The sequence below is a fragment of the Sinocyclocheilus rhinocerous genome, unplaced genomic scaffold (assembly GCF_001515625.1).
Source record: "Sinocyclocheilus rhinocerous isolate Xijiao unplaced genomic scaffold, SAMN03320098_v1.1 scaffold1735, whole genome shotgun sequence".
Classification (NCBI taxonomy): Eukaryota; Metazoa; Chordata; class Actinopteri; order Cypriniformes; family Cyprinidae; genus Sinocyclocheilus; species Sinocyclocheilus rhinocerous.
In genome coordinates, this window is record NW_015642868.1 from 153,840 (window position 1) to 178,641 (window position 24,802).

A 24,802-nucleotide genomic window follows, 5' to 3' on the forward strand; every position below is an offset into this window, starting at 1 on the left:
GCATATATATATGTATGTGTATATATATATATATATATATATATACATACATACACACAGAGGAAAGTTTTGTTGCTCTTTCTTAGCTCGAGGGACTTCATTTACCCTAGTCAAAAGTAAGCATCAGTTTTGTCTAAGAAGCTTCTTCTAAATGACACTATTGTTTACCATAAGTTGTAAAATGAATGTAATTGTGCTTGGAAGAGTTTGAGTTTATACCGAGTTCTTTGCAAATTTTGGTATTTTCTGGGCATATATTAAGATCTCTTAAGCAGAGTTTCTATTTAATCTCATTGCTGTCTAAACAATCAAGATGTCCGGGTCTCATTTGTGAGATGGGAGATATATATATATACACACGCACACACAAGCTGTGTTATATAGTAGAAATGTACTGTATGTCCTCTTAGATAGCGAAGTAAACGTGTGTGTCTGTTTGTGTGAATGCTGACTCACAGTCAGCCAGCAAAAACCAATAAGACTGAAAATCTCTTATTGGCACTCTCTTTGGGATAATTCACATTTTTTTCTCCAGCGTTTGATTGTTCTTCACTCGTGGTAATTAATCCCTCAGATCTGCTGGCTGTCCGCAGGCTCAAAAGGTTTATTTTTCAATACAAACAACAATTAACAATGTTATTGCAGGCATGTACCACTTTCGTTTTTTTTAGTGGCCTGTGTGGCTTAAAATGGGGGATCTTGAGAATTAGTTTGAGGCTTTTGACTTTTGGCATAAAGTCTTGTACAGTTTTCTATCGATTCAGGCTGTCCACGGGCTGAGGCTGATGTTACTTGGCACTTTGAGTGACCTCTGCTTAACCACATATTATGTTTGCATATGGTTTCACTCAACCTCCTTAATATCCCACCGGACTTCACTATACAATTTTCTGCTAATTGCCTTGAGGCCAGGTGAGAGATGTGCTCATCAAATCATTAACTTGAGCTCTAGGGTTGTCAGACTTTCCAGTAATTAAATTTCTCAGAGTCTTAAATAATAAGTAATCTTAAAGGGAACACGAAATACCGAGTTCTTTGCAAATTTTGTTTTTTTCTGGGCATATATTAAGATCTCTTAAGCAGAGTTCCTATTTAATCTCATTGCTGTCTAAACAATCAAGATGTCCGGGTCTCATTTGTGAGATGGGAGATATATATATATACACACGCACACACAAGCTGTGTTATATAGTAGAAATGTACTGTATGTCCTCTTAGATAGCGAAGTAAACGTGTGTGTCTGTTTGTGTGAATGCTGACTCACAGTCAGCCAGCAAAAACCAATAAGACTGAAAATCTCTTATTGGCACTCTCTTTGGGATAATTCACATTTTTTTCTCCAGCGTTTGATTGTTCTTCACTCGTGGTAATTAATCCCTCAGATCCGCTGGCTGTCCGCAGGCTCAAAAGGTTTATTTTTCAATACAAACAACAATTAACAATGTTATTGCAAGCATGTAGCACTTTTGGTTTTCTTAGTGGCCTGTGTGGTTTAAAATGGGGATCTTGAGGATTTTTTGAGACTTTTGCCATAAAGTCTGGTCCAGTCTTCTGTCGGTTCAGGCCATCCATAGGCTGAGGCTGATGTTACTTGGCACTTTGAGTGACCTCTGCTTAACCACACATTATGTTTGCATATGGTTTCACTCAGCCTCTTTAATATCCCACCGGACTTAACTATACAATTTTCTGCTAATTGCCTTGAGGCCAGGTGAGAGATGTGCTCATCAAATCATTAACTTGAGCTCTAGGGTTGTCAGACTTTCCAGTAATTAAATTTCTCAGAGTCTTAAATAATAAGTAATCTTAAAGGGAACACGAAACGACATTTGCAACGCATTTAAAGGCTCTCTAAGCGATGACATATTTCAGAACGAAACAAAATTTTTGGCTGGAAATAACTGATTTTATCCACTGTGATTTGATTGGATTGTTAAACGTTGGAGTCTGATATTATTGGTTAATATTGTTTTTCCCACCCCTGTAGCCTATCAGCAGAAAAGTCATTTTAGAGGTGGAGAAAGTTATTGCGTTTTGATGAATTATTGCAAAACATGCATTGAATGAATTGTGGGCAATAAGAGCAGGGATATTGTAAAAATAATGACAAACCTATTTTTCAAACCTGTTTCAAACACTCTTCAAACATTGTTGTCTTCAAACAATCAATCAGTCATCTTCAATGCTCATCAGTCTTCAAAGTCATTGGTTGTGGAAATGTTATATCAATGCCCAAGCAAACAGATTGAGGTTCTTTTTGGTGTCACTAGTGGTGCAGAAATTTGTGTGTGCTGCAGCTTTGTGTGTGTACATATACACACATACATATACGTGTGTGTTTGTAAGTGGCACTTTTCAACAAACACATTGAAAAATATATTGTTTTTACATGCTGTGGTCATTAGATAATATTTTATGCAATGTACTCATCAGGATTTTGAAATATAATGCCCACTTTTCACATAAAATTGAGTCTCATTTGACTTTTTCACACTGAATATCCAAATTCACTCGGTAGCAGAAGTAAAACAAGTTGAAAAAGGGTTGAACATTAACATTAAATAAAAATATATTAATAAAGAGCAGAAACTAGAAACTGTCATCATGGTGCTTTGGTTCTTGAACCTATTTAAATTCACCAATATCATCCTGAAACAGTAAAGTTTAGTGAGCCCATGTTCAATGAAGCCTTTTTTCTTTTCTTTGTTGTATCAAAGCAATTGCATTTTTACTTATTTGAAGGTCAAATACATGTTTTCACCCTTTATGCCGTCAAATACTATTCATGGTGTACACTTCCCACTTTCTTGCTACCAAGCAACATAAAATCGCCATTTCATGATGCTATCATGTGGATGTCAAAGATACATGCGACACTTGCACTGAGCAGTGTGAAATTGCACTAATGTGAGTCATATGAAATGGCCTTCAATGTGCACCTGGTTTAGACATGCTCAAGATTAATATTTAATCAACATGAAATCAAAATGGACATTTTACTTATTGCACTTGTCTTGAATTAATCAGAGTGCATGATGTCAAACTAGTCATGGGCGATGGGACAAAAATATTATATCACGATCCACGATTGCATCACAATTCTTTTTCACGTTGGTTTTTAAAGGGGTCATATGATGTTGCTAAAAAGAACATTATTTTGTGTATTTGGTGTAATGAAATGTGTTTATGCGGTTTAAGGTAAAAAAAAACATTATTTCCAACATACTGTACATTATTGTTTCTCCTCTATGCCCCACCTTTCTGAAACGCTGATAGGTGGTTGCTAGACAATTGTTGGTGATCACCTGGGTGTTGCTAGGCAGTTGGTAGGGAATTGTTGATGGTTTTGAGGTGTTTTGGGTGATTGCTAATTCATTGTTCAGGGTGTTGAGTTGCTAGAGTGTTCCTAGGAAGTTTTTGGTGTTTGCCATGGTGTTCCAAATGATTGGAGATACTTTGTTCAGGCTGTTAATTTGCTAGGGCGTTGCTAGCGTGTTTTGGGTGGTTGTTCCAAATGAATGCTAGTGTTTTGTTCAGGCTATTCATTTGCTACAGTGGCTGCTAGTGTGTTTCAAATGATTGTGAATTCTTTGTTCAGGTGGATAATTTGCTAGGATGTTGTTAAGTGGTTACTAGCGTGTTCTGTATGATTGTAAATTCATTATTCAGGTAGTTAATTTTCCTAGGATGTTGCTAGGTGGTTGCTAGGCAATTGTTGGTGATTGATTGTTGGTTCCTTGTTCGGGTGCTAGGGTGTCACTAGGGAATTTTTGGTGGTTGCCAGGGTGTTCCAAATGATTGGAGATTCTTTGTTCAGGCTGTTAATTTGCTATGGCGTTGTTAGCGTGTTTTGGGTGGTTGCCAGGTTGTTCCAAATGAATGCTAGTGTTTTGTTCAGGCTGTTAATTTGCTACAGTGTTGCTAGGTGGCTGCTAGGGTCAAATGATTGTGAATTCTTTGTTCAGGCGGATAATTTGCTAGGATGTTGTTAAGTGGTTGCTAGGCAATTGTTGGTGATTGATTGTTAGTTCCTTGTTCAGGGTGTTGGTGCTAGGGTGTCACTATGGAATTTTTGGTGGTTGCCAGGGTGTTCCGAATGATTGCTAGTTCTTTGTTCAGGCTGTTAATTCACTTGAACATTGATAGGTGGTTGCTAGACAATTGTTGGTGATCACCTGGGTGTTGCTAGGCAGTTGGTAGGGAATTGTTGATGGTTTTGAGGTGTTTTGGGTGATTGCTAATTCATTGTTCAGGGTGTTGAGTTGCTAGAGTGTTCCTAGGAAGTTTTTGGTGTTTGCCATGGTGTTCCAAATGATTGGAGATACTTTGTTCAGGCTGTTAATTTGCTAGGGCGTTGCTAGCGTGTTTTGGGTGGTTGTTCCAAATGAATGCTAGTGTTTTGTTCAGGCTATTCATTTGCTACAGTGGCTGCTAGTGTGTTTCAAATGATTGTGAATTCTTTGTTCAGGTGGATAATTTGCTAGGATGTTGTTAAGTGGTTGCTAGGCAATTGTTGGTGATTGATTGTTAGTTCCTTGTTCAGGGTGTTGGTGCTAGGGTGTCACTATGGAATTTTTGGTGGTTGCCAGGGAGTTCCGAATGATTACTGTTCTTTGTTTAGGCTGTTAATTTGCTGGAGCGTTGTTAGGTGGCTGCTAGGGTATTTTGGTGGTTGCTAGGGCGATCTGTATGAATGCCAATTCATTGTTCAGGCTGTTAATTCGTTAGGGCATTGCTTAGGTATTTTGGTGGTTGCTAGGGTGTTCCTATTGATTGCTAGTTCTTTAAGGCTGTTATTTGCGAGGGCATTGCTAGGCAGATGCTATAGGGTGTCCTGAATGATTGCTACACTATTGCTAGTTTGTTCTGGACGATTGTTAGTTCCTTGTTCAGGATGTCAGTTGGGCTATCCAGCAGACGGATGTTAAAATCATTTTGTGTTGCTTGAAGTCTGATTAGCTTGAAAGGTGAAGGAAACCTGAGTCAGAACATCCTGTGCTGAGTTTGATGGATGTGTAGTTTTGAATTCTGTTGTGAATCAGACTGTATTTTAAAAAATCATCTGATTTTCCATTATATGTACCTTTTAAAAACGCTAATGTTGTCTGTCTACGGTCAGCCTAGTTTTGGATCACTTATTTGAGCCTAAATAACTCCGTTCACCCAAAAGGGAATGTTTAATATGTGAGCAGATGTTGTGCTGCGCCATCGAGTTTATTTCAGCCTCTGGCCATGATTGGTTGAGTTTGCGAGCGTCTGGGTCATCTACACCCTCAGCGACTGTCATTTCTCAACCACTCACCATCTTCCATCACTCTCTCCACCTGTTATCCTCCTGACCTGACCACAGCATGATGCCCCATCTGCTCCATCTTTACAGTCTGAATTATTCAGTCCCATTGACCAGCCTGGGCTTCGTGTTTAATGTGCTTCTGAATTTTATGGGTTTCGGAATATTAATCCTGCAGGTTATTGCACTCCAGAGGGCCTGGGATTCCCACTGAATTCACTTTGTCTCATCGTCATTCATTTCCATAGATTGATGAATGTAATTGAAGAATTTGAGGCTACTTTGAGCATTTTTAAGAGATATATTGCTAGGGTATTTTGGATGGTGGTTAGATGATTATCGCCGAGTCTCTTACTTGTGAAGTCTGTTGACCACCATAATATTCTTGGGGTTCTACTGGTCCCAACATTAGTTTGGTTATTGCAAAATCCAAAGAGCCCACCTGGTCTCTATGATTTTTTGGCACGGTTTGTAATGTGTTCTAGGCAGTTGCTAGGGTATTTTGGATAGTTGATAGATGATTGTTGCTAAGTCTCGTACTTTTAAAGTCTGTTGACCACCACAATATTCTTGGGGGCTTATTGGTCCCATCTGGTTTGGTTAATGATTCCAAAGAGCCCACAAGGTCTCTATGATGTTTTGGCATGGTTTGTAGGGTGTTGTAGGTAGTTGCTAGGTCTTTGCTAGGGTATCTTGGATGGTTTCCATGTGATACTTGCCCCCGAGTATTTATATAATTCTTTGGGGTCTATAAGTCCCAACATGGGCCAATGAGGGAAATGTGCCCACCATAGTCTCTTTGATGTTTTGGACAATTTATAGGGCGTTTTAAGTATTTGGTAAGTGGTTGCTTTAGCATTTTGGATGATTGCTGGGTGATTGAAGTCTCTTTGATATTCATGAGTCCTAACATAAATCATTTATTTATTTTTATTTTTTATTTTGCATGGTTATTATGGTCTACTAGGAGGTTGGTATGGTATTTTAGATGGCTGCTTGATGATTGTACCCAAGTCTCTTTGATAATCTTGGGGGTTAATAAGTGAATAAGTGTAGGGTAGGGTGTTCTAAATAGTTGGTAGGGTATTTTGAATGGATTCTAGGTGATTGCTCTCAGGTCTCTTTGATTTTCTTGAGGGTTTCTGAGTCCAAACATGGGTCATATTAGTAAATTAGTCAATTAGTAAAAATATATTTTTAATTTTTTTTGGCATGGTTTGTAGGGTGTTCTAGGTAGTTGCAAGGTGGTTGCTAGGGTATTTGGGGTAGATGTTGGGTGATTGCTCTCAAGTCTCTTAGATATTATTGGAGTTGTATGAGTCATTGGGTCAATGAGTCAAAAGAACCCACCTTTGTCTTTATGATTTTTTTAATGCAGTTTGTAGGATGTTCTGGGTAATTTCTAGGGTGTTTTGGGTCCACCAGGCGAAATTGTATGTCTGATCCTTTAGAAAAGCTTGTCAACAAGCCCTATGATTTCAGGTATAATTTGTGTCAGTAGTGCAAACAGTGAGGGGTTAAGGGTTATGAGTCTAAGCAAGCAGCAATAACAAGGGATTGGTTCGTGTCCAATGGTTTTAATGTGCTAGTGATTCAACATTTATGAGAGAGAGATGGACACACACCAGGGAAAATAAATCTCATTTTGGTTCCTGTCAGTTTTCCGTCACGTCGGAACAACTGAAACCATGTTTGACAGTCAGTGCGTGTGCTTTGATTAATGTGTCTATCGCCATCCGGTACGAGTCAGCTTCTGAGTATAGAGTTAGATGCAAAACCTCAACCTTTCTGTCTGCCCTTCAATTGAATGCCAATGACTCTGGAAATACCATATGTCACGATCAACATGCTAATGTTCGGTCATCACAACGTGCATTAACAGTCCTCCCTGCAGAGCCTCTAGCCATCTAAATGCTAGGACAGGCCAAAACATTGATTCGGAAACATTTTCTGGGATGACTAAAGAGCGCTCGCTTATGGAAATGTGAGCAAAACGAAAGCACAGCAGAAATGGCAGCACTCTTTGTCTTGTTGCAACCTTTGAAATTTGCTGCTCGTGGCCTATTGTGTCGTAATGTCTCTGAAATACATTACGCTTTCTGGTGACCTGTGAAATCTGCCTGTCTTTGGGTTCCTGGTGGCCCCGTCCCTGTGGATCCTGTGAAGGTTTTTGGTGGTGTTTGTGGATTGCTTGTATGCAAAAACAGCTCAATAATTCTGAATGCACCGAGACTCGTGACACGCTCCCAGGGAAAGATTGCTTTGTGCTGAAGTATGCTCAGCATCGCAATATAGACACTCTGACAAACTTCCATCATCTTCAAGGGCAGCAAAGTCATTAGATGTATAGAGGGATGAATGGCTCATCTCCTGGGATCAGCCTGTGGTAATTATCTCAGCGGTTTGCCTACTGTACTCTCAGCGCTCAGTTCAGACATATGAATATATATCATTTTATCTGAGAATAGATGGTAAAGGCGATCTGTGTAAATTCTGCAGCATGAGAGGCACAGAATTGCAGAAATAATAATTGATTTCCAACAGGCCAATGTCTCTGCCTATTATTGGTCTGCCAGATAGACCAAAGGCTCACGTGATTGGTGAGGTGTTGTGTTGCAGTGTTGGGTTGGTTATGGATGCTCAAAAAAGAAAAGAAAAAAGGGAAAAAATGAAAAATGGTATAAAAGAGAATATTTTGTTTTTATACACACACACACACACACACACACACACACACACACACACACATATATATATATATATATATACTGTAACAACAAAGATTGGTATGATTTTATATCTTGATTGTTATATTTATATCGAAAAGTCTATTTTTGTCTCATGCATTTAATTTGTGTTTTTTTTCCTTTGAACTTTGAAATTATATGTCAACATTAGCCATGAAATTTGTTTTGAATTATCTCTTAAACATAACTTTAATTTAATCTTTTTTCCTCCTAAAATGTCCTCTTTTTCTAGCAAGTTCAATTCCAGAAATACAGTACAAAATGATGAACTGTTTCACTTTGACTTGTTTTGAAAATCACATTATTGAGCTGAATTTATGAATACTCATTAAAAGTCAGTATTTTTTGTTTTAGTTTGAAGTTTTACATCTAGATATTTATATCTATAAATTTGTTGTTTGTTTCACACATTTAATTTGAAATCTTTCAAATATCAACATCTGACCTGTCATAGGATTTTCTTTAACTTCACTTTCTCCAACTTTACATAAATTTTTGAGCCAAATTAATCAACAATCATTTCAGGAGGTTGTTGTTTTTTAACTTTGCTAAATGTATCTAATAGACCTTATCATTGTATTTATTGGTTATTATGGTTACAGATAAAAGTGTAAAGGCTTCAAGTTTGAGGGAATACTGCAAATAATGGCGGTCCTATTTTTTATTTGAGATAAAAGTGTCCTTATAGTGTTTCTGGTGGTCTTTTCACAGACACTTTGGGAGCTATTATGAACATCTCCAGCAAGCACAAGTGGGATCAAAATAGCGGCCATTTCTCATAATAAGAGAGCTGGGGTCAGTCGCGAGGGTCTCTCTCTGTTCAATGGAATCTATCTGAGCTGTTTCTGATAGAAAAGAATATCCCTGGTTCAATACAAGTTAAGCTCTATTGACAGCATCTGTGATATGCTGTCGATTACCACAGGAAAATAATTTTGACGCATCCCTCAATTTTTGAAGACAAACATCTGTGTTCACTGGAATGCATTTATATTAGAAGTCTGTATGGCAAAAAGGGTTTAAGATGCAGATTTTATTTTTTAATGTATAAAAATATGTATTATTTGAAAGTATGAAGTCATCTTAAGTGCACTTTTAGCAGTTGGACTACTTGTCTGGGTGAATTAACTTCTTGTTGTTCCTTCCATCAGCGCTTTGCAGATGGTTACACCACTTTGCTTTAGTCTCCCTGTGCATGAGAATTTACCAACTTCACAGTCATGACCGGAGTTGTGAGTTGAATGTAAATGGACTCAAACAAGATTAGTAAGTGACTTTACAACAATTAAAACGGTTTTACTTTTAAAACAGTCTGTATTGTAATGATTTTCTTTAACATTTTGCCTCAGATTTCAGTTGCAAGTGCATTACTGTACACATGCATTTGTTTGTTTGGTAATTAAAAGTACAATATAAAAGCATGCATGTGCACACTAAGTGCATTGTATCAAATTAAAAACCACTTATAAATTGGGTCCATTTATTTTCTCAAGCTGAGGCACAAGCCAGTATTTTTTCTGTCCAAATTGACAGCAGGTCACAGATTCTGTCCATAGAGCTTAAGTTGTACTGAATCGGGAACATTATTGGATACATTGGCAGCAACAGACAGGCTAGTGCTTCCACAGTAAATGTCAATGCAGATCACCCAACAACATTCATTATGACAGAGAGGTGTCGTTTGTCACGAGTGCTGGAGGTATAACCTGCGGTGAGTGGTTATGACAGGCCACATGCCATGCTTATGTGTCATGTTTATGTTTGTATTTATTGTGGAAGCTGTCATGTTAAGCGATGACAGGTAAAACAGCACACTCTCCTGCTGTGCTCCATAAATCAGATGCTTGTTGCAAAGGCCACCGCGGTGGATGTGAATGTAAACACAGGAGGATTGAGCACACCAAATCTTAGCGGTTTCTTAGATAGTTATCTGTGGAGTGACACTTCAATGGTGTGCAGTGACCGCCACATACCCGTGTGTAATATTTCATCAAGATGAAACAGGGTTTACAATCCATTTTACTTTCCTGATGTGACATTTCTGAGTGAAACAGGATATTCAGTGATCTAAAATGTAGGGAAGGACTATCATCTGACATGTGGATGTTATACTGTACTTCTGTGGTTTTTAGCTGTTGCATTGCAGGTCTTTCTGAAGGGTCATCGACAGCAAAATAGGCTTATTATGGGAAAACATTTCCCATATCATTTGTTATGTGTCCAATAATACAGTATTTTGCCGCAAATTCATTAGTCACTAGGGAGAAGCCAGCCAAATTAGACTGATGCCAGCATGAACAGGTTGCTGGATATCCTCTCATCCTACGCAAAGTGAAAGAAAATATGACCCAGACTAGAATAAATATGAATATAGAGCATGCAGCCATCGAAAGCCACTCATGTTGATAGTTATATTTTTGATGTTAATGCGTATATTGTTGGGGCTATGCAATTAATGATGGATGGATGGATGGATGGATGATAGACTAGTAGATGGATGGAGCAGTGTATTGTTGGGTCTATGCAATTTTTGATGAATTAATTGATGAATGATAGATTGGTGGATGGATTTATTGATGAATGGATGAATGATTTGTGGATGGATCAATATCATGGATGGATTATACATTGGTAGATGGATGGAGCAGTGTATTGTTGCTTATGCTATTTATGATGAATGGGTGGATGAATAGATGGATGGATGGATGGAGCAGTATATTGTTGGGTCTGCAGTTTAAGATGGATGCATGATTGATAGAATGAAAGGATGAATGTTAGATTGATGGATGAATGGATGAATCATAGATGGATGTATGGATGAATGATAGATTGGTGGAAAAATTTGTGGGTGGATGGATTGATTATAGATTGGAAGATGGATGGATAAAGCCGTTTATTGTTGTGCTTATGCCATTCAGGATGGATGGATGATAGATTGGATGAATGGATGGATGATAGATTGATGGAGTAGTATATTGTTGGGCCTGTGCAATTCATGATGGATGGATGGGTGTTAGACTGATAGATTGATGGATGGATGGATGGATAATAGACTGATAGATTGATTGATGGATAGATAATAGACTGGATGGTTGGAGTGAGCAGTGTATTGTTGGGCCTATGCAGTTTAGCATGGATGGATGGATTGATATATGAAAGTATGGATAGATGGATGGATAGGTGGATGGACGGAGCTGTAGAGTGTTGGGCCTGTGCAATTGATTATGCATGGATGGATGACAGACTCATAGATTGAGTGATGGATGGATGGATGGATAGATAGATAGATAGTTTAAATTTGTACAACAAAAAAACTAGTGCTGAGTCTTTGGTGTCCAGAGTAAAATCTACCCCGTAAAACAGAACTAGTTCAGAACTGCTGCTGTGTTTCACATCAATAGGCTTGTATTTCCACAAATCACAACTCCCGAGTAGCAATTACAAGGAATGGCCTCTTTCTAAAAAGTAATTTCCAACTCCAAATGTCGCACTCCACCAGTATCCTGCCCATCAGTCCGAGCGCCTGTAGCTCAATCAAACAGACGCATTTGTCATGTCTCTGTTTGCATTTGAGTTTTTTTTTCAGTCTGCTGAGGGACCAGGTTTGTAATTGCTTCTTTGGAACAGGGGAAGAAAAATAAATAATCCTCTCTCAAAGGTAATACTTCAACACACTTTCTGTAGTAAGCCTGATTCATTTCCACTCCGGGCCATTTATTTGACTGCCATAATATAGAAAGCCACGGAGTCCAACCTGTCGTAATGAACAGGAAATGCCTCCATTACCCCAGATCATTGGCGTAAAGCTCAGTGGGACTATACGCGAGTGGAGATGAGCTGACAGATGTGCCGTGTTCATATGCAGAGAGTCACACAGGAAAACATAGAGAGTGAGCGATGATAGTCGCGAGCGGCATTTCATCAACTTCAGCTGCTTTTGTTTAAGCAAGGGAGCTCCCGATCGCAAACCGAATGGAAAGCGTGTTTGCGCAAAGCGTTGGTGCCAAAGTGCACGCTCTGTTGCTAAAGGTAGATTAAGAAAAGTAGGATCTGTCTCATTGAGTGACATGGAGATAATGGTCTCTCTGGTGTGACGTGACGGGGTTTTAAGACGCTTTAAGTCTAAGACTTTAGAGCACAAACTGAGATGAAATTAATGGTTCACTGACTGTGTACCAGGGAGCAAATGCACTGCCATATCATTCTAGCTGCTAAACGCTGTCTATAAATCATCTGCTCAAGTTGTAATTTTGCACGTCTGCTGGTTTTAAAGGGTCACTTTTTATACTTGCATAATTCTAAAGCAGAAGCACATTAGTGAAATGCATTAAAGTGCATTATACTTTCTAATGTAAAACTGTAAGGACCTTTAAAAGACATTTGTTGTGTTCTTCACATGCTGTGCAGATGCTATTATATGCATTTTCTCTCTAGATGACATGATAAATTCTTAAATTTATGGTGCCATTTCCTAAAATCCAGTGCTTCTGTCACCAAACTTTTATTTCTGTGGTGACAGGAATCAAAATACAGCATGTTAGGGTTCATGTCATGTCACAATGATTTTGAAAAGGCGTTTGTGTGGATGTATCAGCGTTTGTAGCACAAAAAATGACAAATACTGTCTGATCTATTGTATGCTTTGTACTACTGTTATATTCTATTAAAGGCACAATATGTAAGTTTTCGCCACTAGGGGTCGCATTTTCAAAACAATAACAAAGGCGAAGCTTGATGAGCTATTAAGGAGGATGTTCACGGATGAGGTAATTTATTATTTTTTTTTATTACCTGTACCTTCCACAGTTATTTAAACAGCGAATAAATTATACAGAGAAAGCAAGCAAATAACATTTACCGTACATTGTCAAAGAACATAGCGCGAGTTTAAGCACTCTCAAAAAACTCCCCTTATAATCAGTAATCAGAATCAGAATCAGAATCAGAATGAGCTTTATTGCCAGGTATGTTTACACATACGAGGAATTTGTTTTCGTACATGTGTCACAGCAAAGCTGTCTATACACGTGTCACAGTAAAGCTGTCTATACACGTTTTATGAATTAATCTCTTACATCATACGTACATCCGCACTTTGTTGTTTATGATGAGAGAATTCGCGTGAGAGCTGAATTCAGTCAGCGAGCGCGTGCAGTGAACAAAAAACTCATCTGAACGACTCTGATTGGTCATTGCATTCATAAGCTCAACAGACTCGTGTGTGATTGGTTATAATGCGCAACACTGTAAAAACGCGTTAAAAAATCATGGCGCAACATTGAGCAGATCTAAATTTAATGCTGCGGTCAACACTTTTCATTTTCATTTTCAATTTATTCGCGACAGCCGTAATGGATTTAGTTTAACTGCACTGTATATATGCATATATATATGCAGCCTTGGTGAGCAATAATGACTTTTAAAAACATTAAAAATCTCACCACCCCCAAAATATAATAGTTATCAAACTTCAAATAAAATCATTTCCACATACTGTTATTTATTTATTTTAGTATGCAGAATATTTTACATAGCAGGCAGTATTCTACTTAATAAACTGCAAATAAATAAAAACATGATTTTGCATTTTTTGAAATATTCACTTAGGAATACAGCATATACTGTTGTGCCAGACAGTATTTATAGTGACTAGTTAATTTTAATCATAAGTGATTAATTTTGATCAGCTGATTGTCAGAATTATCAGTCTGAAACGGGCAGCGCAGTGCGTCTGAGGATTGAAATGGAATTTCATGATGGTGGCAGGTGCTCAGAGCGGATGTGTGCTGGTTTAAATCAAAGATAAGCGAGCTTAACATATCATATCCAGACATGTGTCCCCGAGGATTAGAAATGTGTCAAAGCAGGAATATTAGCCCAACGTCAGATGTCTGAGAAATAAATAAGGACATTTGACTGCATTCTTGACACATCTTCTTCGATAAGTATCTTTTTTTATTGCAGTAGGATGTGGCCTTTTTGTTCCTTGCACAAATTCATTTTTTATTCATTGTTTTCATCATTTTTTGATGAATACAGGCTTTGCAACTCTCTAATTGGCTGGTTATAACTAGCAGAAATCAGCAATGCGTTAAGAATAAAACTGCGCTCATCAACTGGTCCTTTACTACGTCTGATTTTGGCATCTTCTATTTGTCTCTCCTCAGAGCTACAGAGCAGTTCTTGTGGGAATCCAGGAGTTCCTGCCAAAGGAATCCTGAATGGAACAAGCTTCAATGTTGGAGACAGAATCCGGTATCACTGTGTGGCTGGATATACCCTGGATGGCCACGCACAGCTGACCTGTGTCACCAGCACGTCTAATGTAGCGGTGTGGGATTTTCCTATTCCCATCTGCAGAGGTAAGAAGTGACGGATAGACGCTTGGGGAAACTGCACTAAGAAACTCATTTTCATTTTCTGGATTCTTGGTTTTTTGAGGATGAGCTGTTTTTATTAAATGGAGGCCTTCTCTGCTTTTGTAGAGCATCACAAACGCATTAATGCATTTGGACACGCTTAAAATGTCTGAATGTCATCGCATTAGATGATAAAATATCAAAGCAATTGGTTTCTGGAAACAAATGATGCACAAGCTTTTCTCAGAACTAATTTCACTTTTTTTTTTTTTTAGGAATGACATTTATCCAACAAGGCCTAAGCGATACAACTAAAACAATATTGATATTTTTCAGTCCTTTCATGATATGCAATATATCTCTCAATAATTCTGTATATGCTCTAAAACGAGGCCTACGATCAATCAGTTCCAAAAAGAAATACAAAACCTGTGCTAACTGAACACAAAGAATAGGCTAGTTTTGATTAAATCCTTTAATTTAATTTTAGGTTCATGAATATAACGATACCTAATTGTAGACAGCAATAGTTAAGCATATAATTTTCCTTTTTAACGTGAATCATCATTAAGTCATTGTAATCATTGGATTATCATAGAATTTAATCAAACATTCCAGGTTTTTAAATCACATCTCTTTTTTTAGACTGATACCAAAATCACAAATATATTGGATATTTATTCCAGCCCTATAACTAGTTTGTGTTTTGATGGATATGAGGTCAGAAGTTCACACAGGTGTTTTAATAAAGGAACATGTAACACTACCATTTGACAGCTACAGAGTATCCAAATACTAATTTTGAACTGCATGCCTATGTGGTAACACTAAACTGCATTCAGTTTTATCATTTAAAACCTAACAAAAGTCTTTTGAAGTGTTTTTCTTGCACTCTCATTCTTTAAAATGGCACTTGCTGTGGTATGTTGTTATCTAATTCATTGACATTCAGATATTTTAAAGTGTGGCTTAAGTGTTAAGTTAATGCTTTTCGGGGCCACAGATTCTTTTGTAAGCAGCATGTTGGCTCAAAAAGGAATCTGGTTTACTTTGCTGTAAGCCAGGAGTACTCTGGCTTTGGCTTTGATATATGCGGCTTTTATATTATTCAGTTTTTGTTGAATTTCAAATGAATGCTGTTTTTAACTTGTATTGTGCTTCAAATTCTCTCTGCTTCTCATTTGTCTTTCTGGGATTGCTTTAGATATGGTGATTTATGAAGTGTTCTGCAGCGCCTGCTGTAAAATCCTGCAGTTCTTTTGCATTAGTCTTCTTTTGCATGGCACAGTCAAACGTGAGTCGCCCCAGTGGGGAAATGCCTGTGTGTGAAATACAAAATACAGTTAATAATTTAGGTGTTGCTTTAATTATCAGCGTGAGAAACTTTGAAGTGCACTCAGGTATTGTGGGTAGCATTTTACATTTTGGAATATGACGCATGATTGAACTGAATAAAGTTAAAATATGCTACATCCCCAGGATATGTGAAAAATGAGTACTGCTGTATCATTTGTGCTTAATGAAAGATGAGCAGGGCTCAAAACATATCGATGAAAGGTAGAAAAGACCTAATTAAGAACAGCGTTTAAACCAGCAAACATGTTTGATGTATTATAAGCCTCTCATCTTCTTATTAGTTTTGCTTCAGTAGCTTCTAGGTGGCAGAATGAAGACAGAAACAGTATTTCTGACTCACCATTTAGGTTATGAAATTCTGTTTAATTGGGTTTGAAGTCTGCAGCGTCAAACTATTTCAACTCTTTGATTTGAGTAAACTCAGAAGTTGCTAACACCGATAACAGTATATTTCCTTCCTGGTTGAGTTCTGCGCCGGTTGTCAGTTAACACCTGCTGGTGCAGAAGATACTGTAACCAAACCATCTGTGGGCAAAAAAAACATCTTTCTACATTGATGGCAATTCAAAGTAATGGTTAGAAGGCATTAACAATTTCAGGTTCATTTGCAGTTGGAGATGAAAGATAGTTAGATTGGTTAGTGAGTGGGTCATGTGAGCTGATTCAGTGAACAAGTGACTAATTTAGTCAAGTGTTTAGACCAATGACTCCTGTGTCTTATTCATTTTTGGAAATCTTTAACTGCTTTTAAAAAAATATCAACTTTGAAATTGAACTCAAGAAATTAACATATACTCAAAAAATAGCATCCAATTAAACAATGAATCATTTGAATGGTGTACGATTCTTTTTTAAAGCAGGTAAACTGATTTCCAAAACCGTGTGTGTGTACTGTAAAGAGCACATTCAGGGCTTTTCAGGGCATACCAGATGTTTGGAGGTTTGACCATGACATACAGACATTTTTGGGAGACACAGTATACCAATATTCCTGTGAAATATACGATATTCTTATGAAAATGTTGCCGCGTTGTTACTCTCATTGTTACATTTATTTTTTCATTACATGTTGCTCCAAGAACACTTTAATATGCAAATTAGTTGCAATAGACACAATGTATAGAACAAGAATATCCATTTATGGCCATGTTTTTATGCATATTATATAAAAGTAAAATAGTATATCAAATCATTCTGTAAAATTTGTATTACATAGCTGACAATCATCTTTGTACAAAGTTTGGTTAAAAAAAAAAAATAGACTGGAACCTGAAAATTGGTTGGTAAATGAACACACACACATATATGTACATATAAAAATACTAATATTAAAAAAGTGTTTGTGTATTGTGTTCTATTTTATATTGAGCTGAGTTGTTTATATAGTACATTATAATATAAAATATGTAAAATATTATTACAGCACAATATGTACTGTAGATGTAGTGCAGTATATGGTTAAGATGGGACATTGTGTTTCAGGCTTTTTTACAGTCCCGATTTATTGCCCATTATGGGAATATTTGTGATGATCAATAATGAAAAAAGGGTGTTTTACTGGTTTTAGTTGGTTCACCTGGCCAAACTGGAGTTAAGCTGACCAGCCCCAAAAACCCTCTAAAATCCTCAAAACAAGCTGGATGTCCGACTAACCATTTTAGGCGGGTTTAAGCTCCTATTTTCAGCTGAATAGTAGATCCCTGTCATACTCCTAGCATGATTAGCATGCTAGCTTCATCAGAGAGACTAAATGGATGCCTTTTCAGACGTTTAATTAATGTTTTATCAAATGCAACACATGAAAATTGGTCAGACGTTTATGTGATTCATCCAAAAGTGATTCCGGATGATTCACAAGAGAGAATAACTACTGCCAGCTCTGTCTTTGAGTCTCATTCAGCGAAACGAAGAACGCGTGGCCTTGTTGCTACAGCCAAATCAGTCAAACCAGGGATGAATCTCTATTACACAATTTCTGACCCCAGGCTTTTTAGTACATGCTTTTTCATCTTCGGGCAAGGGAAACTGATCTTCTTTGATGAGGATATCTGAGCCTGGAGGCTTGCCCCTTCTCACCGTCCCCTCTGGATGTCGTTAAAGCTAACTATATTGCCGGTAAATGCAAAGAAACGGGAGAAATGGCGCTTGAATGAGAGCCAGGTCTTACGCCATGCATGGATGCTTTGTTTATGCCAGCTGGGAGGAAGACTTATGATAAATTCAGCTCTTGGTAGGCCACAATGTTGCAAGAATATTAGACCTGTTGGCCGTGTGCATTTCAGATAATGCTTGGTTTTCGCTCTAATGCATTTCACATCATGAGAGAATTTTAATAGAGAACATATCAACCTTGTTTTTAATGTAAGAGTGGCCACGGGTCTTGGGAACTTGAGTGTACGAAGCTTCCGGTGCCATTTGCTTCCAGCTGTTTTACCTGTACAAAAACAGTCTCAACATGCTGCTTGATTTTACAAACTGGTATTTATCATAACACATTGGTTTGTAGTTCAAAAACAGCTAACATTATGCTTTAAGAACGTTTTGCCAACGTTATTAAGTTATATCTGAATGTTTACCACTTAGTTTTTTCTTGGTTATATGAGCGTTAGAGAAAACGTTAGTCAATGTTATCATTTTTTAAATACTATGGGGACATTACTTTTGAAACATCTGAAACAAGTATGTAGCTAACAAAGAAACATTCTCAGAACTTTGGTTAACATTCTGGCAAGGTTCTGTCAAAGTTATAAACAAACGTTCTTGTTACGGGGCTGACGAGACGTGAGACGTGCGGATCCAATTGCAAGCTATTTATTAGGAGAAGACAGAGACGTGGTCATAAAACAGGCATGGGTCAGATAATGGCAGACAGGTATATGGCGGGCAAGACACAAGAAGAAACCTAAGGCTAGCGGAGGTGAACGATTGGCAAACAGAATCAAAGGGGCGAGACTAGAGGGATAAGTCCAGGTACAAGGCAAGGTCCAGGCAGGGGCAAACAGAATCAAAATAGGGCAAGACGAGAGGAGGAATCCGAGAGACACAGGCGAAGATCAAGAAACGAGAACACAGACAAGGCAAGACTAAGGTGAGGTTAAGACAAACTAAATGGGCTCTGTAATGTAGCTATCGCTAGGGGAGTGATAATCGCTAAACAATACTCGGCAGTGGAATGGGATCAGAGTGAGAGTTAAATAGGGGATGTGTGAGTGATAACAGCTGTGTGCAATCAGTGCTGTGTGCAATCAACTGTGTGTGTGTCATCAGTGCAGTGGATGATGGGATATGTAGTCCGGGGTGATATGCAACAGTGTGTAGTGCGAGAGTAAATGAAATGGGAAGGGTGACCTCTGATGGCTAGCAGACGGAAGTTCATGGACCGGATACGTGACAGTTCTTCTAGTACCTTTACTCATGTTCTCAAAATATTAGTACAAAATTAGCACAAAATGTTATTTATTCATTGTTGACGCGTTTTATTTTTGAAACATTTTAGTTGGATGTTTATCTAACGTTTTTTTTTAAATGTTACCAGTTTCAGAATGTTCAGAGAACATTCAAAAGTAATATTCTCATAATGTTTGGAAAATTCTAAAATGAAATGCTCCCTTAATGTTCACATAACCCCAAAATTTTGAATGTTCAGACATTATACGTCAGAAATATTGTTTTCTTAACTTAATGGGAACATTATTAAAATGTTCTTAGACCATTTTGTTAGAAGGTAGTAAGTAGTGATGTTTAAAAAAAACTTGAACCATGAACGATGTATAAATGCCTTTGTGCTAATGTTTTGATACAGATAACATTGAACGAACATTCTATTAGCGTTACTGGAAGAACGTTTGTTCATAACATTGAAAGAACCTTGCCATGTGTTATTCAAAGTTCTGATTTTTCCTCTTAGCTTGGAATGGTTTTACTGTACTTTATTCATTTAGTTACTTGCTTATAGCAGCTCATATTTTCTAAGAACATTTCGCTTACATTCCCATTAAAGGCACAATATGTACGATTTTTTTATTAAAATATCCAAAAACCACTAGAACAGTTTTATATATTTTGCTGACGTCGTTTCGCTTCAATGGCTTTCCGCCTCACCCTGCTTCATACTACGACATTAATACATCTTTAAAGGGGTCATATGATGCGATTTCAATTTTTCCTTTCTCTTAGGAGTGTTACAAGCTCTTGGTGCATAAAGAAGATCTGTAAAGTTGCAAAGACTAAAGTCTTCGTTTATAATGGGTTTTCATGTTTTCGAATCATCGCCCCGGCCTGACAGGGCATCATCACAGTATGGTAGGGGCATAACATTTCCGTCACACGCTTGAGGTATTCGGCCAATCATAACGCACTGGATAGCTGGCCAATCACAGCACACCTTGCTTTTCAGACCGATGAGCTTTGTAAAAATCGTTTCAGAAAGGCGGGGCATAGAGGAGCAACAATAATGTACAGTATGTGGAAAATAATGTTTTTTGAACCTTAAACCGCATAAACACATTTCATTACTCCAAATACACAAAATAATGTTCTTTTTAGCAACATCATATGACCCCTTTAATACATTAGCTCATCCATGAATATGATTTCTGCCCATGTCCAGTCGGATTGCATCGGCTGTGGGGAGGAAGACGACAACTCTCATGATTCCAAACCTAGTCATGTCATCAAACTATGCCTTTGTTTCTTTGATTTGAATATGCGCCCTCTAGCAGCAAAAAATTACATATTGTGCCTTTAAGTCATAAATTCAAAACTCAGAAGTCTGAAAATTCAAAACATCCAGTTTAATACAAAAAAAAAAAAATCTTGGTTATGTAAACATTAAAGAGAACATTAATGGGAATGTTCAATGTTATCCTTTTGTAAATAATGTGAGAATGTTACTTTTAAATGTTCTCTGAATCATCTGAAACAAGTAGTAGTAACGTTTAATAAACGTTAGACTAACATCCACCTAAAATGTTCCAGAAACGTGTCCCATGTGCGATGTATGAATAACATTTTTGTGCTAACATTTTGAAAACGTTATCAAAGACCAGACAACTTTGAATGAACATTCTATTAGCGTTAATAGAAGAACGTATGTTCGTAACTTTGAGAAGCTTGAACCGTGAACGTTCTGGAAACATTGTGAATAATTTTACCGTTTACTGCACTTTATTTTTATTCTAGTTATTTACCTACAGGACATACAGTAGCTTACTTCCATATTACAAATTAAGGTGGATGTAAAACTAAGTCTGTTGTAGCAACGCTTGTCAATTTTCCTCCGGGTTCTTCGGTCACTCTGAGAGAGAAGCAGGACCCTCAGAACGGGCAGATGGTCTTTTGATCCCGTTTCCTCAGAGAAACTGCCCATTCTCATGATGTAGGCGCTCATCCAAGACCCCAGCAGCCCTCTTCGGCACACTTGAATGGCAGATATCTCCGAATCCAGATGGAACGACATAGATCGAGGGGACACACTCTCAAAGGCGTTGAAATTCCTGCCATGCTAGCAGTTTTTGTCGTTTGACTGGTTGTCGGACACATGTTTCCAGTAACTGTGTCACCTGTCCATATCAGCTCTGAGGGGAATTTCTGCAGGAGGAGCTCTGAACGGCGTGCTCTTTCTGACAGCTTAAACCCCTGCAGAACATGAGATGTTCGCCTCGCTGTGACAGTTTAGTGTCTTGCATGGCAAAGTGAGCTTATCTTATCTCTGCTTACCTCCTTGCTCATTTAGCAGCCAGTTCCAAAACTGAGTACATCAAACCCATTTTCACAGAGTAGCTGTTTGTCTCTGAGCAATATCCCAACCATGAATGTTGAAATCCAGCATAAAAATGTAATATATAGTGGAAAGCACATTATAATTTCAAAGGCTCCTGAATTCAGGACCCACAGGCTGCCAGTCCCAACGCCTGCACCAAAGTTAATGATAAAACAGCTTTTATGGATCTAGCAGTGGTGCTTGTTTAGAGTTTTGCTTTTAAGACTGGCCTCCCCTTAACATTTCATTAAATATTAATACAATTTCATATATATATATTACATAATGTTATAAAACCCCAAATATAACCTATATATACAGGTGCATCTCAATAAATTAGAATGTCGTGGAAAAGTTCAGTTATTTCAGTAATTCAACTCAAATTGTGAAACTCGTGTATTAAATAAATTCAATGCACACAGACTGAAGTAGTTTAAGTCTTTGGTTCTTTTAATTGTGATGATTTTGGCTCACATTTAACAAAAACCCACCAAACATTCTAATTTATTGAGATGCACCTGTATAATAAGATTTTTTAAAATGTTTTTGAAGTGGTTTCTTCTGCTCACCAAGACTGCATTTATTTAATCCAAAATACAGCAAAAAGCTGTTGCTGTGAACCCACATCATGTGGTCAAAGGAGCTCTCCATACAAGTGAAACAGACCATTGTTAGGCTTCAAAAACAAAACAAATACATCAGAGAGAGTAGGCACATTAGGAGTGGGCAAATCAACAGTTTGGTACATTCAGAGAGAAAAAAAGAACGCACTGGTGAGCTCAGCAACATAAAAAGGCCTGGACGTCCAGCATGAGCATGCATAGCTTCCAGTGGCACTGGGTTACTGGTGTTTATTGATGATGTGACAGAAGACAGAAGCAGCTGGAAGAATTCTGAAGTGTATAGGGATATACTGTCTGCCCAGATTCAGCCCAAAGAGCAAAGTTGATTGGGCGGTGCTTCATAGTACAAATGGACGATGACCCAAAACGTACAGCAAAAGCAACCCAGGAGTTTTTGAAGTGGAATATTCTGCAATGGCCAAGTCAGTCTCCTGATCTCAGCCCGATTGAGCATGCATTTCACTTGCTAAAGACAAAAGGAAAGGCAGAAAGACCCACAAATAAACAACAACTGAAGTCAGCTGCAGTAAAGACCTGGCAAAGCATCACAAAAGAGGAAAAAAAAAAGTGTATAAATGGTTGTAATTCCAATCATTTTCCAGTTGTAATTTTTTCCATCCCTTGAATTAAAGCTTAAAGTCTGCACTTCAATTTCATCTTGATTGTTTTATTTTCAATTCTGTTCCGGTGGCATAGTGAGCCGAAATTATGAAAATTGTGTCAGTGTCCAAATATATATGGACATTACTAGTATGAATGTATGTGTGTATATATATATATATATATATATATGTTATATAACTGAATTGAACTGAGAATGGCTTCTTTTTTAGGAATCATTGAATAAAAATGGACTGATTTTGCACAACCATGCTGTAAAATACCCACAGCACAATAAAGTTTAATTATTGTGATCTGCTTGAATCCATATTTGCACAAGAGCCTCTAAACACGTCGTTTTGTTTCCTGCCTGAATGCTGTGCTTCATTTTAAGTTTAAGAGTAGCATGAACACTATTTGTGCTGGAAATTTTTTTGGTTTTTTTTGGACATTAGGTTTTCAATCAATGTACTTTTGTCTCTTAAATGGGCATGATGACAAAGAGCCAGTGATTGAAAATGTTTGAAATTACAGTAAAATAAAAACCACTGTGCTCAGAGAGACACGATTAGTGTAAGTACGCCATAACTCATTTGATGTTGCATTCATAATCTTGTCTCTTGCATCTTCCCTTTTAGAAGTATTGTTAAAAAAGATCAGCTTTTTGAGTTTTGTGTATTGTGCATTATTATTGTTCAGTAATTTCACTGTTTAGCAGCTTGAGTAGCTTTTAGGAGAAAACAAAAATCAGATTGAGTTTATTTTGTTGTTGATAAGTGACATGAGTGCATCCCTACTATTAAAGCAACGGAGGACGATGTTTTGAGAAATATGGAAATATTTTAAATGTAGTCTTGGCTAAAGGCCATAAATTGAATATACGGAGCAATTTCGGAGTTGTTTCTCGCTCTTTTTTACTTCAACAGGAAACTTTGCAGTGCTAATGCAACAAAATCAGGGTCATTAGATAAATCTGTAGTTCTCATTCTTGTGTAGCCACAGAGAATGATGGGAAATGCAGTTTGGTTGCACAAGCCTGCCGCTTCATTAACTGACTAAATGACTAGTATTTTCTAGCAAGCTTTTAACAGTACACAAAATGTGAATAAATTTAATTGCACAGTCAACATTTACAAATAAAACGTAATTATGAGCAACACCACCTCGATTCACGCTTCCTAACAAAGTCCCCCTTTCCCACTCGAACAATTTCCACCAGTTATTTAGTCTTCCCCAGTGACAATGTGCCTTTCTAGGGGAAGATTAACTACCCTCTGGCAAGGAATCTCATATATTGCGATTATTGATTTCTTTATGTGCTCTATAAGTGTGTCACAGGTGTGTGATTCAGCTGTAGCGTGAACACATGCGGCTCCACACCTGGGATGCAATCATAACACATTGTTCTTGCATGTAGGCCTGTGTACATAATCTCTGCAGCCTTCTAATAATCATTATGATTACCTGACGCTGGTTTCGGCTTCTGTGAGGTTTGCGTAATTGAGAGTTTGGAAGAAAATGGCAAGGTTTATTTAAATTCATCCAACAGGATTTTAAACACTGACTGTCTTTCAAGACATGCTTTTGTTGAGAGTTAACATGAAGCAGTGTTCACAACCCACATTTTTCTCCATAAAGTGACAGTTTATAGACTGAAACAAGATATTTCATAAAAAAAAAAAACTGTTGGGAGGGTCTTGATTTTATTCATCATGAATTCATAAGCGAGCCTGTTGACATCAGCTGTCATTTCAGAGGCAAATATTTTTTATGTTTTGATTTAAGACATTTTTTTTTGTTATATTTTGTTGTTATTTTTTTATTTGAATATGTAGAATATTAAATGTTGCTCAAGACCAGAGCAGAGCAATATTGAAGTGTTTATTTTATGTGTAGTTTAATAACATTTATGTACCACCACATTACATTTTGCATTAAATATAAAATATGTATTTTTATTTTATATATATTTTTTCATTTTAATTTAGAATATATACATTATATATATATATGTATATACATACACACACACACACACACACACACACACACACACACACATATAT

At 37.4% G+C, this 24,802-nt stretch overlaps 1 protein-coding gene across 1 annotated transcript in view; it reads left to right on the forward strand.

The window, feature by feature from the left end:
- Positions 1 to 24,802, forward strand: part of LOC107756877 (CUB and sushi domain-containing protein 3-like) — a 287,188-nt gene that overhangs the window by 41,644 nt on the left and 220,742 nt on the right. Inside the window, exon 2 of the mRNA XM_016574196.1 lies at positions 14,205 to 14,399. Within this exon, the coding sequence (XP_016429682.1) occupies positions 14,205 to 14,399 (195 nt within the window). The remainder of the gene's footprint in view (positions 1 to 14,204; positions 14,400 to 24,802) is intronic.